Source organism: Rhinolophus hipposideros, assembly GCF_964194185.1.
Source record: "Rhinolophus hipposideros genome assembly, chromosome: 9".
In the NCBI taxonomy this organism is placed as follows: Eukaryota; Metazoa; Chordata; class Mammalia; order Chiroptera; family Rhinolophidae; genus Rhinolophus; species Rhinolophus hipposideros.
Window position 1 is genome coordinate 41,873,892 of NC_138055.1, and position 25,072 is coordinate 41,898,963.

The 25,072-nt window shown below is 39.3% G+C and overlaps 2 protein-coding genes across 12 annotated transcripts in view; one reads left to right on the top strand and one right to left on the bottom strand.

Moving 5' to 3' along the window:
• Nucleotides 1-10,108, top strand: part of DNM1L (dynamin 1 like) — a 51,746-nt gene extending 41,638 nt beyond the window's left edge. For 2 of the 8 annotated variants that reach the window (XM_081060663.1, XM_081060665.1), the window contains 9 exons: nucleotides 144-233; nucleotides 1,665-1,757; nucleotides 4,133-4,189; nucleotides 4,804-4,881; nucleotides 5,196-5,228; nucleotides 7,131-7,307; nucleotides 7,478-7,587; nucleotides 7,725-7,884; nucleotides 8,297-10,108. In XM_081060663.1, the coding sequence (XP_080916789.1) occupies nucleotides 144-233; nucleotides 1,665-1,757; nucleotides 4,133-4,189; nucleotides 4,804-4,881; nucleotides 5,196-5,228; nucleotides 7,131-7,307; nucleotides 7,478-7,587; nucleotides 7,725-7,884; nucleotides 8,297-8,353 (855 nt within the window). In that variant the 3' untranslated portion in view covers nucleotides 8,354-10,108. The remainder of the gene's footprint in view (nucleotides 1-143; nucleotides 234-1,664; nucleotides 1,758-4,132; nucleotides 4,190-4,803; nucleotides 4,882-5,195; nucleotides 5,229-7,130; nucleotides 7,308-7,477; nucleotides 7,588-7,724; nucleotides 7,885-8,296) is intronic. The other 6 variants (XM_081060664.1, XM_081060666.1, XM_081060670.1 and 3 more) reach the window with 3 other exon arrangements.
• YARS2 (tyrosyl-tRNA synthetase 2) overlaps nucleotides 1-24,456 on the bottom strand; it is a 42,484-nt gene extending 18,028 nt beyond the window's left edge. Inside the window, exons 1-7 of one of the 4 annotated variants that reach the window (XM_081060672.1) lie at nucleotides 23,611-24,456; nucleotides 22,629-22,796; nucleotides 15,266-15,421; nucleotides 14,788-14,958; nucleotides 11,300-11,589; nucleotides 6,974-7,048; nucleotides 3,827-4,694 (exon numbers count right to left, since the gene is read on the bottom strand). In XM_081060672.1, coding sequence (XP_080916798.1) covers nucleotides 11,430-11,589; nucleotides 14,788-14,958; nucleotides 15,266-15,421; nucleotides 22,629-22,796; nucleotides 23,611-24,392 — 1,437 coding nt within the window. In that variant the 5' untranslated portion in view covers nucleotides 24,393-24,456 and the 3' untranslated portion in view covers nucleotides 3,827-4,694; nucleotides 6,974-7,048; nucleotides 11,300-11,429. Of the gene's footprint in view, nucleotides 1-3,826; nucleotides 7,049-11,299; nucleotides 11,590-14,787; nucleotides 14,959-15,265; nucleotides 15,422-22,628; nucleotides 22,797-23,610 lie in introns of those variants that run through there. The other 3 variants (XM_081060674.1, XM_081060671.1, XM_081060673.1) reach the window with 3 other exon arrangements.
• Between the last annotated feature and the right edge of the window lie 616 nt (nucleotides 24,457-25,072).

The window sequence follows — 25,072 nt, forward strand, 5'->3', positions numbered from 1 at the left end:
CTGCAGTTCCATTGTCTAAAAGTGATTTGAAATAGTATACTTAAATGGATTGCTTCCAAATCTAATTTAGTATTTCAGTAGTTATTTAATTTTCCTTTAAGCAAAATAGACTGTTACATTTTTCTTTGTTCTATCACATATAGGAGTTGTTGCGGTTTCCTAAACTTCATGATGCCATAGTTGAAGTAGTGACTTGTCTTCTTCGTAAACGGTTGCCAGTTACAAATGAAATGGTGAGCTGTTATTTCACAAATCATCATGGTAATCACTATTAATAAACAATTTTTTGTACAGCATTATGATTACGTTAGAGATTGGGCAAAAGGTTTCCCGGTGTTTTGGAAAGAAAAAGTGAGTTTCAGTGTTATTTCAAAGAAAACTTCAATAATTCTTATTCAAAGTACATTTTTCTTTGTATTTTAATCATTGTTAGCCTGCAGCCATATGAAAATGGTTTTCATGAGAATGGAGTTATTGTTGAGGGTTGTAAATAGCTTTGCTCTATTGTGTACTGGCGCTGAGCTAATGGAAAGTTATTTTTATCTTTAGCCCCAGTAAACTGAGCCTTTATAGCAAGCTCTAATTTTAACTGACGGTATACATCAGGATAATTTGACCACTTCTACAGTTTGCTTGTTTGATTACCTAATACTTTAATATGATTGCGTGCTCCTATTTTATGGGTTGCTGCTATCCTTAAAAATAAAAGTCCTGAAATTTGCAGAATCATAGGCATTTGAAATTGCCCGTATGCCTAATTGTTGGTTGGGTGGTTTTTGTTTTGTTTGGTTTTTTTCCTTTCTAAAAGTGCATTTGGGTCCTTCGCTCAGGATGGTGAGCCCCAATGGAGGTTTACTAAGAGTACAAACCATGGAAATAGAGAATGTAAGTGCTGCTGCTTGGTTTCCCTAGCACGCATAGCCCCCAGACTGAGAAGAGTAAGAACATAGCCTGATCAGTGGGTAGACACTGATACCACAAAAGCATTGGGATTCATTTGAATAAGATCCTTTTCACCTGGTTCTTGACCTTTTAATGCTGTTCTGATACATGAGATTTGTCAGGACAAGGCAAATAAGAAGTTACTTTAATCTTTCTTGGATAAATTAATTTTAACTTTCCTTTTTGATTACTTTCATTAGGATTTTGAACCACATATAATATTTAAACTAGGTGCTTCATAATTAAGGTTAGTTGATCATTACCTCAGGTTTTTAAATGTATCTTTTACCTAAATAAAATTAACATCTTTATATCTGATTATGAAATGTGTTCTTATTGTTGAAAGTGACCTAAAACTTTGACATGGAATAGTGGATGATCTGAAGTTTTAATACCAAAGTTGCACAAAGCCTTGGAACATAGAGGGGAAAAGTTACCTACTTTATGAGAATCTAACAAAATACTACCAACTACCTTAATGTAATTTTCCCCTTTTAGAAATGTAATGTTAGATGCTGAAATAGAAATAATTCGGAAGATAGAGCAAATTACTATTTGTCATAAGATTTACCACTTTCGGTATAACTATCAAATATTTATTTAGGCATCAGTTTTCCTATGCTGTCGTGTAGAATTTTGTATTTCGTAACATATATATAGTTTCCTAAATTAAAACTAGGTTGATGTATTTTTGTATATAGCCTAATTTTATTTTTTTCTAGGTCCATAACTTAGTGGCAATTGAATTGGCTTATATTAACACCAAACATCCAGACTTTGCTGATGCTTGTGGGCTAATGAACAATAATATAGAGGTAAGTACAATTTCAATTACCTTTTTTGAGAGAGAGAAGAATCTGCTGTAACTCAGTTAAATCAAATATATTAAATAAAGGGTAATAAACATGCGTGCAGCATATTATTGTCTTATACGCCAGGAAATATGCCAAGGGCATTATTTTGTTTTCTCATATTTAGTTTTCAAAACCATCTGGAGGCATTATTCTCATTTTCTGCTTATGGAACTGATTCAGAGAATCTGGGATTCACTGATTTAGTTTTGAAGAACTGCCTGGCTCCATTTCAGTAACTGTTTTTGCAGTTTATTCAGGTTGGAGTGTATAAAACAAATGTTTAAAATTGTTTTCATTTGTCTCTGAAATCTGTGAAGGAAACATTCCAAAAATAACCCAAATTATAGTAAATTTGGAAAAGAAGAGTACTCCTTTTACCACTATTGGGGGTGGCTGCATTTCATAGATTTTTCTTCCATTTGAGGTTAATGTTGAAGTTGCATAAGATCACAGACGGAGCCAAAGCTGGTGGACACAATTTATCTGCTATTTTTTTCCTCTGCCACTTTTATCCAAGAACAGTAAAATTTTCTGCTAGTCCTTAATACAGTAAGACCTCAGAGTCCCCTTCTCTATCACATTTCGTGTTATGCATATGGATGGAAAGAATATTGTAAAAACAGAATTTGGGAACTGGAAGGGACCCTGGGTTGTTGAGTTCAACCCTTTGGCTAAACTAACAGATAAGGAACCTGAGGCCCACAGATAATAACAGCTGTTATTTTAGTGCTTATGTTGCTGGGCACTGTTGGATGAAACAAGCACCTTCTCTTTAACAGGTACAAGGAACTGTTTGTTAGCTACGTAACTGAGGTAACTCCTATTGTCAGAAAAATTTTTAAAAAGCACAAGAGTAAGGCACTTAATTTAAAACACCTGGAAACTAGGTAATATTTATGTTAATTATCATGTAGACATTCTTAGGATAAGGATTTAGTTCTTGTGACAATGAAACCAACTTCATGGAAAATAGGTGTCTGGAACAGTTTTTGTAATTACTGACAAGAACATTTATGATGATTTCAGATCAGTATTTTTCTATAGACAAGTATGTCCCTGGTTTTAATGACTCTGTGCTGAAAAACCTTATGCGGATTCTCATTTAATACAACAACCTTGTGAGGGTAGATAATGTTAACAGATTGGGAAACCGAGGCTTAGAAAGAGTTGGCGGCCTATGCAGAGAAGCCAGAACTACTGGACTCCAGGCGAGCTAAGGCTGTAGCTGGTGGGAACAGACGAGGGTGAGAATTTCTGGTCTTTGGAGTCCCCCGTCTCTTACTTTGTGTCCCCCTTCAAAACATACATTTTAACTTTTTATTCTGAATATAGTTAAAATCCATGTTTTTATCTGCTGTATTTTTTAATCACTGGATCACCTCCCATGAAAAAATGAAAATGGGTCAAATTTCAGTCAGAAAATTTTATTAACCATGAAACATTGTGAAGCTTTGTTTACTTACAACTTTTTGAAAGTTTTAGAGTCCTCATGAAATGCTATTTACAAACAATTTTAATTGTATTTAACCTAAATGCCTTTCCATTGTATTTGATATTTTGTGTGATATTGTGTGTGAGAGAACCATATTAACAACTACATCCTTCTGTCTTTTCGAGTCTTGTACCTGTTATGGTGCTTGACATATTGTAGGTGTTTGGTACCTGTTGATTTGACTTGATCAGTTACTTTGGCTTTAGAGTTACTTTGATAATATTTGTAAATTAGAAGAGTGGGCAGTTGATCAGTCTATTAAATTAGCCAGGTTATAGAACAGACTACCAGTTTTCAACACTACATTTATTTCCTGAAGATAGCTTAGGATAAAGAAAATGGAACATTCTTTCAGAATAACCTCCACCATAGATATTTCTAAAAGATAAGGTTTTGTGGGTGGGAATTGTGTGAATTTAACACAGAGTTGTGCAGGTTAGAGTGGTTTTTAAAGACTTTGCTTAGTTTTCTGTGATCTGTGCACTTGAAATTCTACATAGCATGCTGAAGACTTGTATACAAAATTAGTGGTTTTTACCTTAATAGGAAAGGCAGAGATGTCAGTCCATTGCCCCTCATTTGAGAACGCCTGGTATAAGGGAGCCGCTGTTACTGACGTTGTATTGTATCCCTCAGGTGTGTTGGGGCAGAAAAAAGATTGAGAAGCACTGGGTTAAATGATTTCTTGTTTGTTTTAAAATATAATTATGACATGAGTACCAACAGTGAGAGGATATATACTGTAAGTTATTCCACACTTTTCATTTAAGCTGAATGTTTTTTAGTAGGCTTGTATCTCAATGCTTTGATAATCATTTTTGTTTTGCTTGGTTGTGTTTTACAGGAACAAAGGAGGAACAGGCTAGCAAGAGAATTACCTTCAGCTGTATCACGAGACAAGGTAAAAAACAATGTTTTTAAAGCACATTCCATATACAAAGATGGATTGGTAAGCCTGAGGATACTACTGAGTCTTAGGAGCAATTTTTTCTTCTTCCTCCTTTAATATTCCATTGGAATTATTTCATTGAGTAAAGGTATGCAATTTAAAAACAGGCATTGAGTTATTTAAAGATAACAGTATTTTTAATACATTGGAATAAATGCTTAAAGGTAGATTTTAAGCATCAAGCTTTATTTTTTAAGAAAATCACAGCGACTTTATCAACTTTGTAAAATTAGTTGAAATGACTAATGACCTTATTATAACAAGGTTTTTTTGAAGAGGGAAGACAATATGCACATTAACAGGTTAATACCTGTAATAGTTGCACATATTAAACTGTTTGTATGTACAGAAATCTACTGCCTTGAATTCTTTACCAGCAAAGATCTTACCAAATTTCCAAAAATAAAAGTGAAGTTTTTGGATTTGGATTTTTCTTAGGTATTCATCTGAAGAAAGCCTTTAACAAAGGTGACAGAAGAGAGGAGAAAAATTCACATTTATAGAACATTTCTGAATGCATTTTTGGCATCCTTGATTTTTTTCCCCCCTGCATTTTTTGCCTTTAGTCTTCTAAAGTTCCAAGTGCTTTGGCACCTGCCTCCCAGGAGCCTTCCCCTGCTGCTTCTGCTGAGGCTGATGGCAAGGTCTGTTTTGATTCTTAATCTAAGTATGCATGCCTAGTTGTGGTGCAAATATCATCTGGAAACAATACACTAAGCTTAATATTAATATGGGCTACTGTGCTAAGGTCAGATCATTTTAGTTTAATAGAAATGTTATATATGTAACGATGTATATTTCATAGAATATTGTCAACATGCTTTTGCTTGCGATATAGAAGATGCACAGAGAAAAAGAAGTTAAAGAGGAAATTATCCTGCACTTTTTGAATTTCAATTCACTACTGATACTGAAATTTTGCTTGTTAAACTGCATGTTTTAACATATCTTTTAACAGTTAATTCAGGACAGCAGAAGAGAAACTAAAAATGTGAGTCTCTTGCTTCAGAATGGCAATGTTGGTACCTTTGGTTCTGACTGAAACACTTTGAAAACCGGTGAAGAACCTGTCTGTACAGTGGCATCGATCTCGTTGTCTGTGTCATGTTTTTAATGTTTCTTATCTGTCTAACCCTTCTAAGATGGCATTAATTCTAGTTTTAACATTGTTTTAAATAATAACAATAATAGGCTTTCCCACTGTTTTCTGTTACCTTCAAGAATAGTTTTGAATTTAATATTTTGGTAGGGAATTAAGATTCCTGAGATGGAAATTGTACTTTTGGACATTTCCTCATTAAAAGTTCCGAGGTGTAATAGTAATGGATAATCCTCTCACACTTCTTTCTTACGCTTCTCTTCAGCTTATATTTGTTTTCCCATATATATAGTTTAACATGTGCCTCAACAGCTCATTAAAACAAATAGGGAACTGTGAGACTTTGAGACCGTTGTCAATTCTCAGCATTTTTAGGGGAAATTAAGAGTCTGTAAATTATTAAGACCCATTCTTATTTCTGGGTTTACCTCCATTTTGCTCCTATCCTTACTGTCCAGATTTAAGGTTCTGAACCTCAAACGAAAGTTGATACATGTCTTATTTTCTCTCAGCCCTCTATGCTCAGACCTCAAGAGAACCATCTAAAGCATTTGCTTAAGTGTTATTTCACTCATGGCATCACCCTGAATTTGCTTATTTTCCTTAAGATTTTATTTGATAAATCTAAACATACTGCCTATAGTTATTTATTTATTTTTAAAAATCTTTTATTTAAGTGTTCTTCCAGGACCCATCAGCTCCAAGTCAAGTAGTTATTTGAATCTAGTTGTGGAGGGCGCAGTTCACACTGGCCCATGTGGGGATGGAACCAGAAACCTGGTTAAGAGCACCATGCTCTAACCAACTGAGCTAACCGGTTGCCCCCATGCCTATAGTATTTAGACAAAACAAACTCATCTTAACTAACATATTAGAGACAAATATAGACAAGGGTTTTGATTCAATGAGAATGATACTGAAAACTGACATTTTTAAACAGATACCATAACACTTTCCTGTTAAATATGTATATGATAGATTTATTTCTATCTATAAATTTGGGATGTCATCTCCATTTCACATTGTAAGACCTTAAATGTTGATGAATTACTGTTTTCCCCATTATCCTAAACATTCATTTTTCTTTTAGAAATCAACACTAACAGATATCCTAGGAAAAAGAGTTGCAAAAGCAATTCTAATTAATGGTAGCACTAGATTTCTTTCAGCAGATCCTTACTCAAAAGTGTAGACACTGACGTTGTGTTTATGCCACATTCCACATTTTAGGCAGCTTAAAGTCACTATCAACCTAAGTAAGACTCCTGGATAAATTGTTTTGGTTCTTTTATTAAAGAGTTTCTGTTTTATGATATTTTGTTGACTATTTCTCAGGTCACTTTATATTTAAACTCTTAAGTTTTGGAGATAATGAGTTCACAGAACTTTTGGAGAGATTATAGATTATAGTTCAACAGTGTTTAAGGTTACTCTGAAGAAATTAAGCTGAATGGCAGTTCTGTTTTCCCTTGTGCTTTTAATAAGCAGTCTTATTTTTAAGGGCAGCTTATACTTTGCCACAATCTAGTGTTAGCGGAGTTGGAAAAAAGGAAATAATATTGGCGGAGGCCTAGCAAACATTTTACAACGGAACCTCTGTACCTAACTCAGAGTTCCAGTTAAACTTGCCACCCTACCTTTTTCCCGACCTTCTTATCCATTGGAATAGATTAAACTCCAGCTGGGTACTGGATGTGTGTTCTTCTTGACTACTGTCAAAGAAAATGAACTTTGTTTAGTTAGTGTCAGATTTGATGTGGTTGGTATAGGCTTTGGAACATCTGTTTCTTTCAGGTTGCATCTGGAGGGGGTGGGGTTGGAGATGCTGTTCAAGAACCAACAACAGGCAACTGGCGAGGAATGCTGAAAACTTCCAAAGCTGAGGAGTTACTAGCTGAGGAAAAATCAAAGCCAATTCCAGTGATGCCAGCCAGCCCACAGAAAGGCCATGCTGTGAACCTGCTGGATGTGGTAAGCCGGGAGAATCTGGTGGGAACTAGTAAGATAACCAGTTATGAGGAAAACACTTCAAAAGACAAAAGGAACTAGAAGTCTCAAAAACTGAACTGATCTCTGAATGCTAAATTTTACTATTATAAAATTCCACGAAAGTAATATTTTCTCTTTCTCACACTATTTAGCCGGTTCCTGTTGCACGAAAATTATCTGCCCGTGAACAGCGAGATTGTGAGGTTATTGAACGACTCATCAAATCATACTTTCTTATTGTCAGAAAGAATATTCAAGACAGGTCAGTACTATGAATATAAATCAGGCTATAATACTGCTAGACGATTTTGTAATGTTTTGAAAATACATGGATTTTTTTTTTTTAATTTAGGCCTTTATTCTAAATCAAATGGATCATCTCACTGTTTTGTTTTACAGTGTGCCAAAGGCAGTAATGCATTTTTTGGTTAATCATGTGAAAGATACTCTTCAGAGTGAGTTAGTAGGACAGCTGTATAAATCATCCTTATTGGATGATCTTCTGACTGAATCTGAGGACATGGCACAGCGTAGAAAAGAAGCAGCTGATATGCTAAAGGTATTATTGTGGTTTCTTTATTTTTTGACTTATACACTTGCTTCGTAGATATAAACATTCATATAAACATCTATTGTTTAAAATGCATCCTGATCCTTGGCTGCATATATAATCTTCATATGATGGCTATTTTTTTTTCTTGGTACTTGATTAGATTGAAATTCCAGAGAAAATACTGCTTAATATAAATTGACTACCCTTGTTTCCCTGAAAATAAGACCTAGCCGGACAATCAGCTCTAAGACCGGGTCTTATATTAAGTTTTGCTCCAAAAGATGCATTAGAGCTGACTGTCCGCCTAGGTCTTACTTTCGGGGGAACACGGTACATATAAAGTAGAGAGATTACTCTGCATAATTCAGATTCTTTGATATAACTTAATAAGCATTTATAATTTGTATCTTTAATGCAGGCATTACAAGGAGCAGGTCAAATTATTGCTGAAATCCGAGAGACTCATCTTTGGTGAAGAGAACTATGTAATATTGAGACTTTGTTGACTCAACTTGCTAGTTACTGCCTACTTGAGTAGCTTTTTATTTATGAACTGCAGGGTATTACAATGGTATGAATGTGCTCATGTGAAGACTGGCTATAAACTGAAAATTGTACTCTGATTACAGAACAAATCACACATTTCATCCAAATAAATGGATGTTTCTAAAGTTTCCCAGTATATATAAAATACATCAAGTATGTCTTGTGACAGTTTCATTTGAGCTTAAAAGGAAATGTTAGTGTTTTAGTTGTAAAGCAGCTTGCCTGTGGATAAGATGACCTGTGTGATCTGTTAGTAGTCTTACAGCTACCGCGATAGTCCTTCAAGAAGAGCGCACCGAGACAGCATTTCATACGACTGACGCATGCACTCTGTGAACTCCTGTGGGCTGACATGTTCTTCACATAGGCACTGCATTCCACCTGTCCTTCCAGGTAGCTTTATGGAGCTTCTCTGCAATCTCTGATGTGTTAGTAAGAAAGTGGGATGCACAAGAGGATCTGTGACAATGATGAGGATGCGGTGTACATAACGTGTGGCTACACGGCCCTTCCCCTGCTGGGTCCACGTGACTCTAGTGCACTGAAAATTAAAATATCTGATTCTTACCTGCAAGCATGAATTACATTTTCCTGTATTAGAAACAACCATCTAAGACTTGGTAATGACCAGTTCCTTTTAGTTTTAGAGGTTCCAATTTGGTTTCCAAATGTAATAGTAGTAATTCATATACATCTTCAAATTGGGCCACTTACACCACACTTGGAGGTGGGACTTAAAACCAAATACTGCGCTGATCACAGAAGCGTATCTTCCCTATGAGTATTAGTTGACAATAGTTACTTTTGCTTCATACCAGCAAAATACATTAGAATAGAGACGTGAAAATGCTGGTGGAGCCTTATTATTTAAAAACACACACACCTGGACACACACACCTAATAGCTTATAGACTACTGAACTGTATTCAGGGCTTGGGGGTGAGGTTTAGAACATACATACATTTTATTAAAATCCCCCAGGTGAAAGGGTCAAAATCCTTAAGGCATCTGGCTCTATCTCTAACAGATAATAAATAAATTATGTAATATATTACAGATATTGAATTTTTTTAAAATTGTGACATTTATTGAAGTACTATTGGCAATATGAATGTATCTGTTAATTTTAGCTTATGGTACCCATTTATTAAGAAACAAGCTTAGCAACTAATCCCAAATAGGAAAAAAACAAGATTCTGTCTCATGATATGGAACTACTTTCAATTGGTTAGTAGGGCCATCTTGATAGAATACATACTACCAAAATGTTTGTTAGCACACTTAAAAATCACCTGCCATCATTAAACCTCAGTTTTGAAATTATAGCCATCCATGATTTACTTGTTTCAGACAGATCAGATGACTACCATTCTAACTTTTTGAATTTGAATTTGTAAGTGAAAAGAAAGAAACCTTATAATACACCTTTCTCCAGATTTCTAATTAACAATGTTATCTTTAAAGACATGCTATGGTAATGCACTTTCTAGTACTATACACCTTGTACAAAGACAAAAAGGCAAGAAAGATATGGAAAGACCAAACCTTTCTCTGTTGGCCCAAACTGAGAGAAGCTCTGAAATGTGGAGATGATCTATGACATTTATAATGGATACCTGTATGTTCTTGCTATGTAAATAAAACTGCTGGTATGAAATGACATTAAAGGTTATCAATAAGTGAATTCTTCCTAACTTTACTTGCAGAAAAAGGTTTAAACTATAGATTTAACATGTAAATCTACTTTGGAACATAATAGTACAGTTTATACCGTATAAAAATGTTATGACTTTATTTGATTCTCACAATTCACTGAGGTAGTATTACATATCCCTTTTCCTATGAAGGTAGGTGACTTGCTCCAAGTAATCCAGGTAGCAAATGGCTAGAATTTGAACACTAAAGCCATGCTTTGCTGCCTGTAAGGTTTTCTAGAAAAAATTTGTGAACCATTTTGTATGTTTGTGTCTTGTCTTTCAGTTGATCCTTAGGGAAATAGGGGTGCTATCACCTTGATTCTTCAGATGTGGAAACAGTTCTAGAGATTAAACTTGCGTAATGTATGTAGAGCTTAGTAAGTCTTGCACCAGATCTTTTAAATTTGACCTGAAACTTCCTTTACCTGAATTTCTTTTGAAATTTTCACGTAATTGGATATTTGGCATAATAATATCTGCCTCTATTTTATCTCTTTGGTTACTTAAGTTTTCAGTTTATCTCAAGTTGCAATCTAATTGGGGACAGAAGTTGAAACTTAAAACTAATTTAAAAGTTTCCAAATTTATAAAATACTGCTACCTTAATAATCTGACAAAACGAGGCTGTGAATAAATTTAATTATATTGAAACACAGGCATGGGACAGGAAAAGTGAATGAGAAACTTTCTGAAAAGTCATATACGGATTTTAATTTTTTCTTTGAAAAAAAACTATTCCTTTTATAATTTCTAATGCCAATTAAAGCTTTATTTAACTTTTCTTCCTTTTAAGGAGAACTATATTTGTTTCCTCAACTGAAAAACAAATCAATTTCCAGTACTAGATTTCGTGTTTCTAATAGGATGCTACTGGTTTTGAGCAATATACACACTAGTGAGCTCAGTGAGACCTATATGCCTGATGCGAAAGTATCCACAGTTCCTCACACTACCTCTTTTTCATTGTTCCTCCTCATGTCCAAAAAGGAGAGCAAGGATAGGATAGGAAAGATGCCATTTAGTTTTTTTATGAAGTATAATTTTTATAAGAGATTAACACTGGGAAGCATGGTTTTCTGTGGTAGTCCGTAATGTTTAAGGATTGGGAAATAAAATATCCCATCATTACATAAACACTTATTAACTAATCAATCTATGTAAATAATGCAGTTACTCACACTGTGAGGCCTAGAGTATACTCCATTCTCTGTTGATCTGCATAAGCGAAGGTAAAAGTTCTGGAGCCAACCTTCCCGATGTCTTGAGAATGAATGACTGATAAGTTTGAACCACCAGAAGGATTTTTCATCATAGCTGAAGCCATTTTATAATGTAGAAATTCCTTTTTCCTATTTTAAGTAATGAAAGTCCATTCTTAAGAATATGTTGTCCAACAACTAAAACACTCTCAGGATTTGTTACTTGTCTGTGATTTATACTGACTCCGCCTTCTGTTATCATCCGATACCTGAAAATAGAAATGTTTGGTAACTAGATAAATCCAATCACTTTTGCTCTCTCCCAATAATACAGATACACCATTACTGTATTTCATTTAAATTTCAGAGGCTCTCCAATTGAAACCTTTTAGTGCTGAATTGTTACCTTCATGCTTACTAGATTCTGCCTTCCTTTAATGCTCTTTTAAAAGAGCAGGTTTAAGGCATAATAGGTATCATGTTTAGTGGAGAAAAAGAGTTGGGATATCTCTTAGGTCTTCACAGAACTAATCATTAGTAGTGGTTTAAAAATGAAGTGACTCGGAATAATGAAGGATTATTTTCTGGAGGGCTGCCACTACCTTGGGGACTACAAAGAAAAGAAAATCACAGAAAAGAAATTTCCAGAAATAAGAGGAGGACACTGCTGCTTGTAATGAGATACAAGTCACAACTACAGTAAGTCCTCACTAAGTGTAGTTTAGAGGTTCTTGAAAACTGCAACTTGAAGTGAAACAACATGTAACAAAACCAATTTTACCACAGGCTGACTGATAATGAGTCAAGTTCCTGCGGCATATTTCTGGTCACAAAAATATCACCAAATTTCTAAAGACCCAAAATACTTCTAATATTAAACATAGAAACAAATGTGAGGTATACATACTTTTAAGATAAAAACAAGATATGATTTTTTTCCATTGATTCTACTTCAGGGTCTCATGCTGGAGCTTCTCACAGCAGCTCAGGGTGCCAGGTGGGAACTCACCTGAACACGACACCCACTGCAGGGCGCATTCACACCCACACTCAGACTGGGACAGTAGAGACGCCAGTGCACCTCACGTGCACATCTCTGGGATGTGCGAGGGAACCAGGAGTACCTGGAGAAAACCCACGCAGACATGGGGAGAAGGTGCAAACTCCACAGACAGTGGCCCTGGCTGGGGAACTTTTTTTTCTCATCAATGTTATTACTATACACTATTTGAGGACCTGCTATTGTAATGTTATCTAATAGAAATCTTTAGGAAACTGGCTTATGAAACTGGAAAATCCTTGCAAATTACATTTTGAGACTGCAAATAGCAAATTTTGTTAAAACCAAAAATTTTCTTGTAAAACGTTGGCTGATTTCAGAAATAGAAAATCAATAGCTGATTTAATAAATCCCAGATTACTAACAGAATTTTTGTTGGCCTATGTAAACAGGTTTTAGTCAAATCATTTAGTAATACAATTCATTCAATAAACATTTATAGAGCCCTTACTAGGCAATAAATATAGATACCGTGTTTCCCTGAAAATAAGACCTAACCGGACCATCAGCACTAATGCATCGTTTGGAGCAAAAATTAATATAAGACCTGGTCTTATTTTAATATAATATATTAAATATAATTATATTATACCCAGTATTTTACTATATCATATCTGGTTTTATATAAGACCCGGTATTAAAATAAGACCCAAGTCCAATATAACATAAAATATAACATCGGGTCTTATATAATAAAAGACTGGGTATGATATAATAATATAATAACAGGTCTTACATAAGACCAGGTCTTATATTAATTTTTGTTCCAAAAGACGCGTTAGAGCTGATGTACTGGCTAGGTCTTATTTTTGGGGAAACATGGTAGTATTGTAAACTAGTAGAGAGAGCCAGACAAACGAATTAACAATTAGAACTCACTGATTAAATGCTGTAAAGAGCTACCAGAGGTTGCTCTAGGAACACACTGAGGGGTGGGGGCTGGAAATTTTCTTTAAAGAAGGGTCACCTAAACTGCAAAGAATGAGTAGCAGTTACTTTCACAAACAGGATGAGAAAACATGGGAGTAGCTAGAGTGAGGTGAGATTTGAGAAGAGGATTTCCATGAAAGGCCTTGGAAGTCCTTTTGCAAAGCAAATGTTGGTTTTCTGTTATCTGAGTATGTTACCAAATGAAATTAATAAATGATTACTATGCATGGTTTTATAAACACTCAACAGTAAAAGATTTTCTATTTAAAGACAGATTTCTTTCTCTTAGGAAATATTAATTTAGGCTGTTTCCTAGTTTCCAGATCATGTTCTACATTTTGATTAAATTCAACAAATCCACCTTACTTAGCTTATACAATTAAAAAAAATGTCGGTATTACTTAGAGCTCTGGCTATATTAAATATGGTGTCAGTAGCAGTAAAATTTCCAGTATCAGTAAATAGAACAGTTTAGAAAATGAAAAGTGCTTCCATAGTGAGGAAAATTCTTAGAATCCGTGATTCACTGTGGGGAGATATACATATGACACCAGCCTCAAACCAGTGAATATTAAATAAAATAGTGTATTAGGAAATCATTAAGGTGGAGTGGCAGGTGATGCACAGAGAGATAATGAGTATTTTCTCTATAATCTAAGGCTGTTTAGGATAGAGGCAAATAATCTAAAACAATTGGAAAAAACCCTAAACTCCAGTAAGTACAATACAACAAATGTCCTTCATCACTGTGAGCCCACACTGATAACTGATTTATGCTACTACTCCTGTGGACGAGGCACCCCAGGGTCTGCCGGGTAACTAATGCTTCTTCTACATCACGCGGTTTCATTTTTAAGCATCAAGCACATGCCAAATAACTTCTTTGTGGAACATCTTATCCCCTAGTAATACTACATAATTAAGGAATTTAAATATTCTACCAACTTCCTGAATAAGAAAATTCAATTCTCAAGGGGAATAGTGTGTAGTTTATAATAGTCTTATGAAGTTACATCATACGCTTATTTCATTTTCAGAAACTCAACTATTTTAAATACGTTGGACAACCCTTCTACTCCCAAACTAAAAAGGATACAGGCTGAATTTACAGGGGTTGTGTGAATCTGTTCACTTAGGGCTTCTGTTCTTGTGATCTCAAATTGTGACCATCCCTGAGCTGACTAATCCTAGTGTATTTATATAGTGGTCCCTTAAATGTAAGCCTTTTCCAATGCTGGAAAAAAACTGATTGGGTTAGAATGAACAAGAAACAGTATAGTACTACTAGACTTCATAGAAAATTTGAGGAATTTTCAGCAACAAGTACTCTATTTTCACTTGATTCTCAGACTAACCCAACTTCTGGAAGGAATGAGATGCCATTAAGGTGTTACCAGGTAAACACTCTCTGGAAACACATGCTGTGAACTGGAATGTTTAACGTGGAATTAACTGAATCACAGTTAAATAATCTTACCCCCGGGGACCATCGGGAATGGCATTTGCTTTGCGGCAGGTATCTAGGACGCTTGTTCCAGGGTCAAGAACTAATTCAGAAAATGGAGCTTCTCTGAACAACTCTTTTAACTCGCGATCAGACATGCCCTCCAGGGCATCGATGCTACTGTGATAGAGGGCGTGTGTGCACCTGGAAGACATGTTGAGAGCAGCCATGTGAGTGCTTCTTCAGATACACGTTCTAATACCCAGTAACCAGTTAGGAAGTGCCCACTACATTCTAGGTAACGTTTTTGTAATAGCAACATTTATCTGCCTAATTTATAAACTGAATTTATGATACTCTTGCCATTAAAGGAGGCTATTTTAAAGCAGTGAAGTCACATACTGATAATCCTCATTAGTTGTAAAAGACAACTCTAAAGGAGTGCAGTTCTACATTTTCTCAAGTCTATTAACTAAATAACTACTAAGTGTTAATTATATTAAAAGGCCACCTCTTAGCGGAATCCAGCCCTTCTTGTCCATGAACAAGCTTCGTGACCTCTGCAGCAAGTCGTTTCTGAGGACCCCGCTTTTCTGGTTCTCTGACGTGCAGCTGCATTATGTGGTCAATCTCCGGCAGGGGCAGAAAAGTGAAGAGCTTCAGGTACCTGCAGGACAAGAAATCAAGTGGTAGAGTTGTATCAGACACCTAATTTTTATCTCCAGCTTCCTAACCTTTAAATTTACTTTTAATTGTGAAACATAGCAAACATGCAGAAATGTACCGAACATAAGATAATCATTGAAGATGTTACTATTTTGCCATCTTTGTTTCAGATCTTGCCTCTTCTAAAGTCATAAAATAATATAGGTATAGATGAAGGCCCCAGCTACATCACAATCTCCTTCTTGCCCCCAGAGAAACCACCAATCTAAATTTGTGTGCGTCCTTCCCAAGCACATTTTTATGCTTGTTTTCTCTGCACGTGCCCATAAATAAAAAATACTGTGTACTTAAAAAACTGACAATATTTTATATGTATTCTCTTTTTAAAATATTTTCTTAGGTGAAAAACACACAAAAGGACACAAACCACAAACATATAGCTTAATGGAAACGTAAAGCAAACACTGTGTAACCATCTCCTGTCTAAATATACAACATCGCCTCCACCCAAAAAAACTCCCTCCAAGCCAACCACAGGTCTGCCTTTTCTGGTAACCACTTCTTTTTCTTCACACTCTTACCGTCGCTGTATGCTTCCCTATACAGCATCACTTAGTTTGGTCGGTTTGCAGGCGATGTACATGGAACCACGGGGTCTATTCTAGTGTATGGCTACTTAGGAACATCAGTATGTTTAGGAGATCCATCCCTGCGGCCTGTGTACCGCTGTTGTATACAGCACTCCAGGCTATGAACGCTCCATAATGTATTTATTTATTCTACTGGGGGTGTTCACGCCGTTTCTGCTCGTGGACCATTGCTAATAATGCTGCTGTGAATATTCCCACGTATTTCTCTTGGTGCACACGTGCACTCATTTCTGTTGGGGATGTACCCAGGAGAGGCACTGCCGGCTCATAGGTTATGTGCGTATTCAGCTTTAGGAGGCCTAGCCACATATTTTTCCAAATTGGTTCTGTGAGTGTAGTATAAGTGCCTGACACTCAGTTTTGATTGCCAAGGTATCCATGCAGAGACATCCATCTTGAATAAACATACTACCAGCTGTACGACACGACTAGTCGCAAACTAACTAAATAAGGAAGCAGGCTCCCCCCACTCATGAAGTTTCCCTTTTAGAAAGCCCTGAGTGATCTAGATAATGACTGCGGGAGTGACCCTGCTTCTCCCTTTCCACTCCTAAACTCCCACTTTTGTTTCACATTTGTTGATAGAGTGAACCCATGAAACCCTGGGCACGCCACCCTTGACCCCAATAAAGGCAGAGCCCCAGGTCCACACACTCCCTCACCCCTCTCTACCCAGGATCTCAGAGTGCCATGTACTCTCCAGGACTTGGGAGTAATAAATCTTGATTTTTCAAAGTCCCTGATGATTGCTGCTAAGGTGCGTCCAGCAATCATAAGACCCACAAGGGCTGGTCCAGCCGCAGCATCGTCTCCTGTGGAGGAAATGTCTGGGGGCCCGCCACAGTAGTATGGGCCCAGGTGAGCACTCCCAGGCATTTGTAGCCAACAGCATCGCTATTAACAGGCTGAGATCAATACAACTGGTGTAGGTGGCAGGGTTGTATGGTTGCACGTCAATTAGCTAAAGGGAGTGCCTTTTAGCCTTCACTAGCTTATTAAGTTGTTGACCTAAGTGGGTAACACCATTTGGGAAGGCAGCCCCACTTGCTGGAGGTCCACCATGCTGTTAGGTGCTTTTGCATACAGCCTCTGCCAGGTGTGATTCCAAAATGGCACTGCTGCCATAGGTCACTCACTGATCTCCACAGAGCAGCATGGTCAAGGCCATATGGTCTAACACGATGATGAGACCACTGATTGTAACGACCATAACTAACTAAACGTACATGAGGGTCCACATGCCTCGGGCCAAGAGAGCTAAGCCCGGTATCCTCCTCCCCCAGGAAAGGATATTTCTGTAGGTAAGCACCGAGTGGTGGGTCACACCAGGACTACGTGTCCTAACCTGGATGAAGTGAACAGCCACGCAACAGGCAACTAACGGCACCACGAAAGCGGAAATGCAGCCAAGGCTTGCTGTACCTCTGTGGCCACTACATTCACTGTTGTTCCTCTCTGTCCCCCTAACCCAATGGGTCATTACAGGTCCAATCTCTGGTGCAAGGTTGCTAGACAATTAATGGGCAAATGTAAATGTCCTGATCATTTTGTGCAGGGCGTCCTAAGATCCCTGAGGGGGTACGCCAGCCCCTGATAAATGTAAAACCCCACAGAAGCTTCCTGGGCCTTGCTTAGTGCCGTTGTGTACCACTAACATGCCACGTCTCTGGGGTTTGGCTCCAGGGAGGCCTCGGCTTTCCTAAAGACCGTGGGGTATTGTGCCGGTGGAGGCAGATGCCAATCCCGGGGAGGCTGACCAGGACACCCTGGAAAGGGAGGCAGCTGCCTTAGAGGGCTCACGTGGACATCTTTCCACAAACTTTCTGGTAACAATACACAAGATCAAGGTAACGAAGTAAATCAGGAAGTAAAAGTTGAGATTAGAAATTACACTTTAACTGAAATTCTAATCTTCCTTAAAGACTTCGTGTGGCAAGAAGAAAAGGGAGCTATTGCAGGTTTTTGGAACCTAAATTGTTACTCATGGCGCCAAAATGCGCCAACTGGCTGGTTTTAGGGTCTAAAGACCCTAAAACCTATAAATGTCCAGAGATCTATCCAGGCTATATGTCCGTTTCCTCTGAGAGACCACATATCCTGACCCTCCTCAGCGTTCCCTTGCATGGGGCAGATCAAAGTCAACACACCTCACGCAGGGCCCCTGCCACCAAGGGAAAAGCTGGCAGAGTTATCGACGCCTCTAGTGAGGATGAAGAGGGAGAAGAAAGGCAGAGGCCCCTAGAGCCACTGGTATTGGAACCAGGGCCCTCGCTCTTTTCACCTGGGTATTTACTGTCTGACACTATGCTCATCCTTCCATCGTGGATCCCTGCTAAGGATCCAGTGAGTGGAAAAATTAGATGACACCTGTCTCCTGTGCAAAATTTGCATGGCCCAGTGGGTTTATCCTTTTTGACCATAGTGACTCAAATGACCTCTTCTTCATTTCTAACCCTTAAAGAGGCCTCATTTGACACTAAGTCCTGAGAATTCTTTTTCCAAGGAGCTCCCCCTAATTATGGAGCAGTGCTCCATTTTACTGGGACTTTAAAACCTTTCAGAAGGCACTGGAGGGCACCGTCATGGTTGCTAGACAGGAGATTCCCACCCAGACACCCAGATGTGTCAATCTTATGCCCCGACACCCACACTGCCCCTAGAGGTCTGCCTCAATGAAAAGTGATCGCCACTCCCTCTTCAAGAGACCCCCAACTTAATTTTGGCCCCGTTATGGGAATACACCGGCTAACTTCTACTGGGAGTTATGAATCCTTGAGGTTCTTGGAGCCGTAATCTCTTGACAGCCAGTCTCTAAACTCCAAATCTAAACTTAGCCTTCTCCCAGCTACAGCCTCCTTCTGCTGTCCATTCTCTTGCCACACAGCCGCCCTCTATCCCCTCCGGCCGCAACCCAGTTGCCACTACTATCTCTGTCCTCTTCCCTACCCTCCAGGACTGGCAGCCACCTAAGCCCCTACCCTAGGAACTGGTGGGCAGCCAGCACTCGTCCCACCTCGCAGGGCCAATCGCTCCTATACCACGCTCGTAGGCCACCAGAACAATAAAAAGGCACAGTCCTTTTCGGCCCTGTAAGACCAGGGCCCAAGTCATTCCAGGCCATCCCTCTAAATTCTTGCAAGGGAAGCCCTACCTACGGGGCATTGCCAGTGACACAATCAAAGGTATACAAATCCATTCGGATGTAACTAATGGGACCAATCCCTGCAGATTCCTCTGATGGAGGCCCCCTTGGCTCTTTCTTTCCCTATTACAGGGGTGAGTGCACTGACCCAATGCTATGCATGCCACGTGGAACAATTCCAAGTTCTGGGCCTTCCTGGTGGGACTCACCAAATGGATGGCCAGTTGACTCTTCCTCTTCTGCTCAAGATGATAAACACCCACAATAGCAACTTAAACAGGGCACTGAAGCCTACACCCTGTTATTAAAGACACGCTGGAGACAGGAGTCATCAAGACCACAATCTCCCCTCTCAATAGCCCCATTTGGCCGACACCTAAACCAGCCATCAATAAAGGGTGCCTCACCACTGACTATCAAAACCTAATGTTCAGGTTCGCCTGGTGGAGGCTCCAATTCCTAATAGTAGAAAATTGAGCGAGGACATACAATGGGCCCAAGGAGCACACATCCTTTGTGGTCACTGACCTAGCTGGTATGTTCTGTTCTATTCCCATCATAGAAGAATCCCAGGCCCAATTTAATTATTTTTTTAAATTTTACTTTAGAAGAGGCTCAATATCCATTTATGCGGCTCCTAATGGGTTATTTAAACAGCCCTGCAAATGCACATAAGCAGCCCGGCAAATGCACTGCCAAGATTTAACTAGCTTACAACTGGAAGCTTGCAGTTTGGGGCGTTTACTGATGACATTACACTGAGGGAAGCACACCCTCTGTGGAAGCAGTACGGGCAGATTTACACATCCTCACACACCACCTGCACCAGTGTGGCCGGGTAACGGCTCCTTGTCAACTTTCCGTGCATCATCTGATCCGCTAAGGGCCAACAAATCCCAACAGTCAAACATCAATTCCTATTAACCACCCATTACACTCAGACCAGTACAATGCATATTGGGTCTCTTCATGTTCTGGGGTCAACACATCCCTGAACTCTCAGTAATTCTTTGCCTTACGCACACTATCTCATGCAATCACATGCCAGTCTGTCACCTCCCACTGGGGCGAAGGCCAACTGTGTTTTGGAAGCTGCCCCACAGACAGCCCAACAAGCCTTACTTTCAGTCCCACCGGGCTCCACATTCTGAACCAGTCCTTGACTACCTGACTATGCCTCTGGGAGGCTCCGGACCAAACAGGAGTCGACCTGATTTCCTACGTGGCTTGGGATCAAACGCCTAGCCCTTAAGTATCAACGTCTGGCATCGTATTGTGCCTCTACCTTGTATTTTTCTTCTCATTATTAAGGCTGAGCAACCTCTGCACATGTCTTTGGCCTTTTGGATAGAATCTTTGTGATGTGCCTACTCAAGTCTCTTCTCATTTTTCTACTGGGTTGTCAGTCTTTTTATCATCGGCTTATAGAAATTTCTTTATATTAATTTGAATATAAACTCTATCAGTTAGTTAGGTACATGTACTGAAAATATATTCTTACTCTTAAAGATGAATTTTTGATGAACAGTTGATCTTAATTTTAATTTAGTCTAATTTCTCAAGGTTTTCTTTGTGTCCCATTTAAGAATCTCTACCAGTCATGAAGATATTTTCTTATTTATCTCCTAAAAGCTTTTATTTATTCTGTCTTTTGTAATAGATTTAGGTTGATAATCAACCTGGAATTGATTATTTTGTACAGCGTGAGGTTAAGTCTTATTATTTTCCCCACATAAGACATCTAATTATCCAAGTGATACTTACTGAAAAGACTGCCTTACCCCACCCACCACCCTGCAGTGCCACTGAGATCAGGTGATTATATATGCTGGAGTTGGCCTGGATTCTCTAATCTGTTCCATTGGTCTCTTTACTTAACCTTACATGAAGCTTGTACTTTAAAAATTTAAAGGTTATTACTCAATTTAATAAGAGAGTTTAGCAGGGTTGCTGAATACACAGTTAATATATAGAAATTAATTTTATTTCTATATTCCAGAGGCAAATAGAAAATGAAGTTTTCAAAAGGTATCAGTTCTTGATACATCAAAACCCTAGGACTGTATCATCAGATATGCTAAGAATAAATGTAAAGGAAAAAGAACCCCCTTAACTACTATAGTTTTACAATAAGGCATATCTTCTAGTGTGCCCTTAAAAAATGTCTTGGCCAATCTCAACCCTTTTTATTTCCATGCAAATCTTAAAATGAGCTTGTCAAGTTTCACAAAAACTTGACATATCTAAATACAAGAAGAAAACCCTGTTTAGATATGGCTGAGATTGCACTGAATACATGGATCAAATCTAGTAGAACTGATATCTATCAGTTCTTTCAGACTATAACTCTCCATTTATGTAGGTCTTCTTTATTTTTGCTCAATAGTATTTCTGAATGTTCTGCGGGAGTGTCTTATACATTAAAAAATTTTGAAGAATTATTCTTATATTATTTTGATGTCGTATCAAAAATGACTTTTTTTGAAAAATTCATTTTCTTTGTTGCGTTTGTATTGGTTTTCTCATTTCTAATTTAAATTCTTCCAAGAGCTTAAGATAATGTGAATGAATGAGGAAATCATTTTTAAAAAGGCTCTTCAAAAGGTGTTTTATGTTACAATAAAGAAAAGGGGGGCCGTCTAGGTGGCTCAGGAGGTTGGAGCTCCGTGCTCCTAACGCTGAAGGCTGTTGGTTTGATACCCACATGGGCCAGTGGGCTCTCAACCACAAGGTTGCCTGTTCCTTGACTCCCGCAAGGGATGGTGGGCTCTCCCCCCTGCAATTAAGATTGAACATGGCACCCTGAGCTAAGCTGCCGCTAAGCTCCCAGATGGCTCAGTTGGTTGGAGCTGTCCTCTCAATCACAAGGCTGCCGGTTCAACTCCCACAAGGGATGGTGGGCTGTGCCCCCTGCAACTAGCAACGGCAACTGGAGCTGAGCTGTGCCCCCCCACTACTAAGATTGAAAGGACAACAACTTGACTTGGAAAAAGTCCTGGAAGTACACACTGTTCCCCAATAAAGTCCTGTTCCCCTTCCCCAATTAAAAAAAAAAAAAGAAGAAAAAGGACTTTAGAGACAAAGGTAAAATAAGGCTTAGTGAAGTTGAATATGAAAGGAGTGAAAAAACTAGAATATGCAAATGATAGATAATGTTCTAAATATGTGCTAGCTGTAGATCACAACAGAGGCTATAAGTTTTCTAGCAACCGAAGTGCTTTTCTGCTTTAACTAATCAAAACTGTTTTAACTTTAGAATAGTTAAAATTACAATGTACTGTGACATAATGGTTTATGCCTTACATAGAATCTAAGTTAAAACACACAAAAAAATTATAAAGGGCACAGAGAGATTCAACAGCTAAAATTGTATCAAGCTTATGCATTTAATTTTTCTCAACACACTACTAACTCACCTTTCTATGGAATCATCTTGCTGCCTGACAAAGAACTGATACAATTCAAATGGAGATGTTTTATCTCTGTTTAGCCAAACAGCGTTTCCAGCTGACTTTCCCAGTTTTGCTCCAGTTGTACTCGTAATTAGAGGAACAGTGATGCCAAATACATCTTCTCCAGTCAACCTATGCATAAAGAAGAACTTCATTATGAATCAAGCCTAGGTGGTGGTAGGCTTTGAAATTTGAAAATCACTTCAAATTTCAGTGGTCTCGCTCGAAGAAAACTTTTTTGACCTCCTAAATCTGGACTCTTGTCCTTCTTACTGCTTTCACAGCATTCATTCTATTTTAGCATTTGTCACTCTGAACTGCAATTGAACCAGTGCCTCTGGGCAAACCAGGGGGAGATGCTGCTTTACTAGGGCCTAAAAATTTTTAAAGGTTGGCTGGGAAAAGAAAGAGACCTGGGTAACGGGGGAGTCAGGTAGAGACACTAACGGAGATGACTTAAAGTTATTTTTTAAGTAGCACATGGGCTGGTCCTGGTTCATCTCCCTTAAGAAAATACCATGAAAATCTACATTATCTGCCAAATATTTGGAGTTGAAAAATAATTTTGGATGCCAACCAAGGACTAACAACAGCTTCATGGACGGTGCAGCGCCAAAGCAGAGGCTACTCAAGGAGGCCCAAATGCATTCAGGGATAAACAAAGAAAAGCAGTTTTTCAAATCAGAGCTATTGAGGGGAAGCAAAACATACAATCTGAGACCTTACTAGTGGTCTACTTCCTGCAGAGCTCTGTAATACATCCCATACCTAATACTTTAATTCAGTCCTTTAGTTCTCAATAGCCGGTGATAACACCACCATTACAGACCTTTAATGGGGATAAAACCAGCAAGGGCGGCATTTCACAATCTGAATAGTGCACCACCGGCTATTCGTATGTAAATTACTTGGTCCCGGGATTTCTGCCGGGTCTAAAGGCGCTTACTTGTGGATGAACTCGTAGCCGGACATGATATTGCCCAGTTGATCAGATCCACCCAGCTGAACCCGGCATCCATAACGTTGGAACAGGTGGTAGAAATCATAGGCCTGGAGCACCTGGTAGAAGAACTCGGCCAAGCTCATGCCCTCGGGGCTCTTGAGCCTGGTCTGCACGCTCAGCCGGCTCAGCAGCGTGCCCATGCGGAAGTGGCCGCCCACTGCCGCTAGGAAGTCCACCAGATGCTGCTGCTGGTACCAGGCAGAGTTGTCCAGCACCGTGAAGGTGCCCCATGCGCGCCCATTGCTAAAGAGCTGCCGGTGATTCGTCGCCAAGGCCTCCAGTCCGTGGCGCAGGGCGCTCGCGTTCCTTCCCACGCGCTCCGCGGCCAGCAGCTCGCGCGCCTTGGTGCGGCCACTGGGGTCTCCCAGGCGCGCAGTGGCGCCGCCCACCAGCGCGATCACGTTGTGGCCCGCTCGCTGGAAGTGGAACAGCCCCAGCAGCGCCAGCAGGTGTCCCACGTGAAGCGAGTCGGCCGTGGGGTCGAAACCGCAGTAAATGGTCTGGGGAAAGTTGCCCGCCGTGCCGCGGTCGAAGAGCATTGGGAGCTCTATCTTCGTACCCCTCTCGGGGAAGAAGTCCTTGAAAAGACCCCGAGCCTTCTGCACCGCCAGCAACCCCTGGGCGGCAGAGTGGGCCTCACGAAGTCCCAGGGGCAAGACTCTTGGCGAGCCAGGGGTGAAAAACCATCGGCCCCGAGAAATGCCCCGCAGCATGGGCGCCACCATCTTGGTAGCGAAACGAAGGGAATGCTGGGATCTTAAAGGCCCCGCCACGCCCCTCAGTGCCAGTTCCTACAGAACTTGCTTCCGTGTTTCTGTGCGCATGCCCGGGCAGGGCGTGGCGATTACTTAGGGAAGTGGAGTGCTAGGCGGTCTTCAGAGTTCCGACTGTTCAAGGGATCGTGGCAGTTAACGTCCAGTCACCTTAAACGCCCTAAAACTGAATTTCTTCATCTGAAACGTGGATGTGTTTATAATAATTCCTATCTCATAGGGCTGTTGTGAGGTTTAAGAATTAAATCACTTGGCACATAGCGCTCTGCAAGTGTTTGCTTTTGTTTAAATTTTCAGGTTAAAAAAAATTGCGATGCGCAAGTTCTTTGAAGTCTTCGTTCTACGCAAAAAACGTGTTCACAGAGGTTGTAAGGAGTTAGGAATTGGTTTAACTGCATGAGAGACACGAGTTGGCGTTGAGACTTAACTTCCTGACACTGATTCCCTAGGCGGGTGAGAGCGCCACAGTCCCCAGTGTTCATTAGCTTCTTCTCCAGGAGGTGGCAGTCTTGTGCAAGCCATTGCGAGAGAAAATGCCGTACAATAAATGCAGAAAGCCCTGTGTTTTATTTACTTTAAATTACAGGTAAGCAGGTGGGTTAGCATGAGTGGATTCAAATTAGTACATTGCC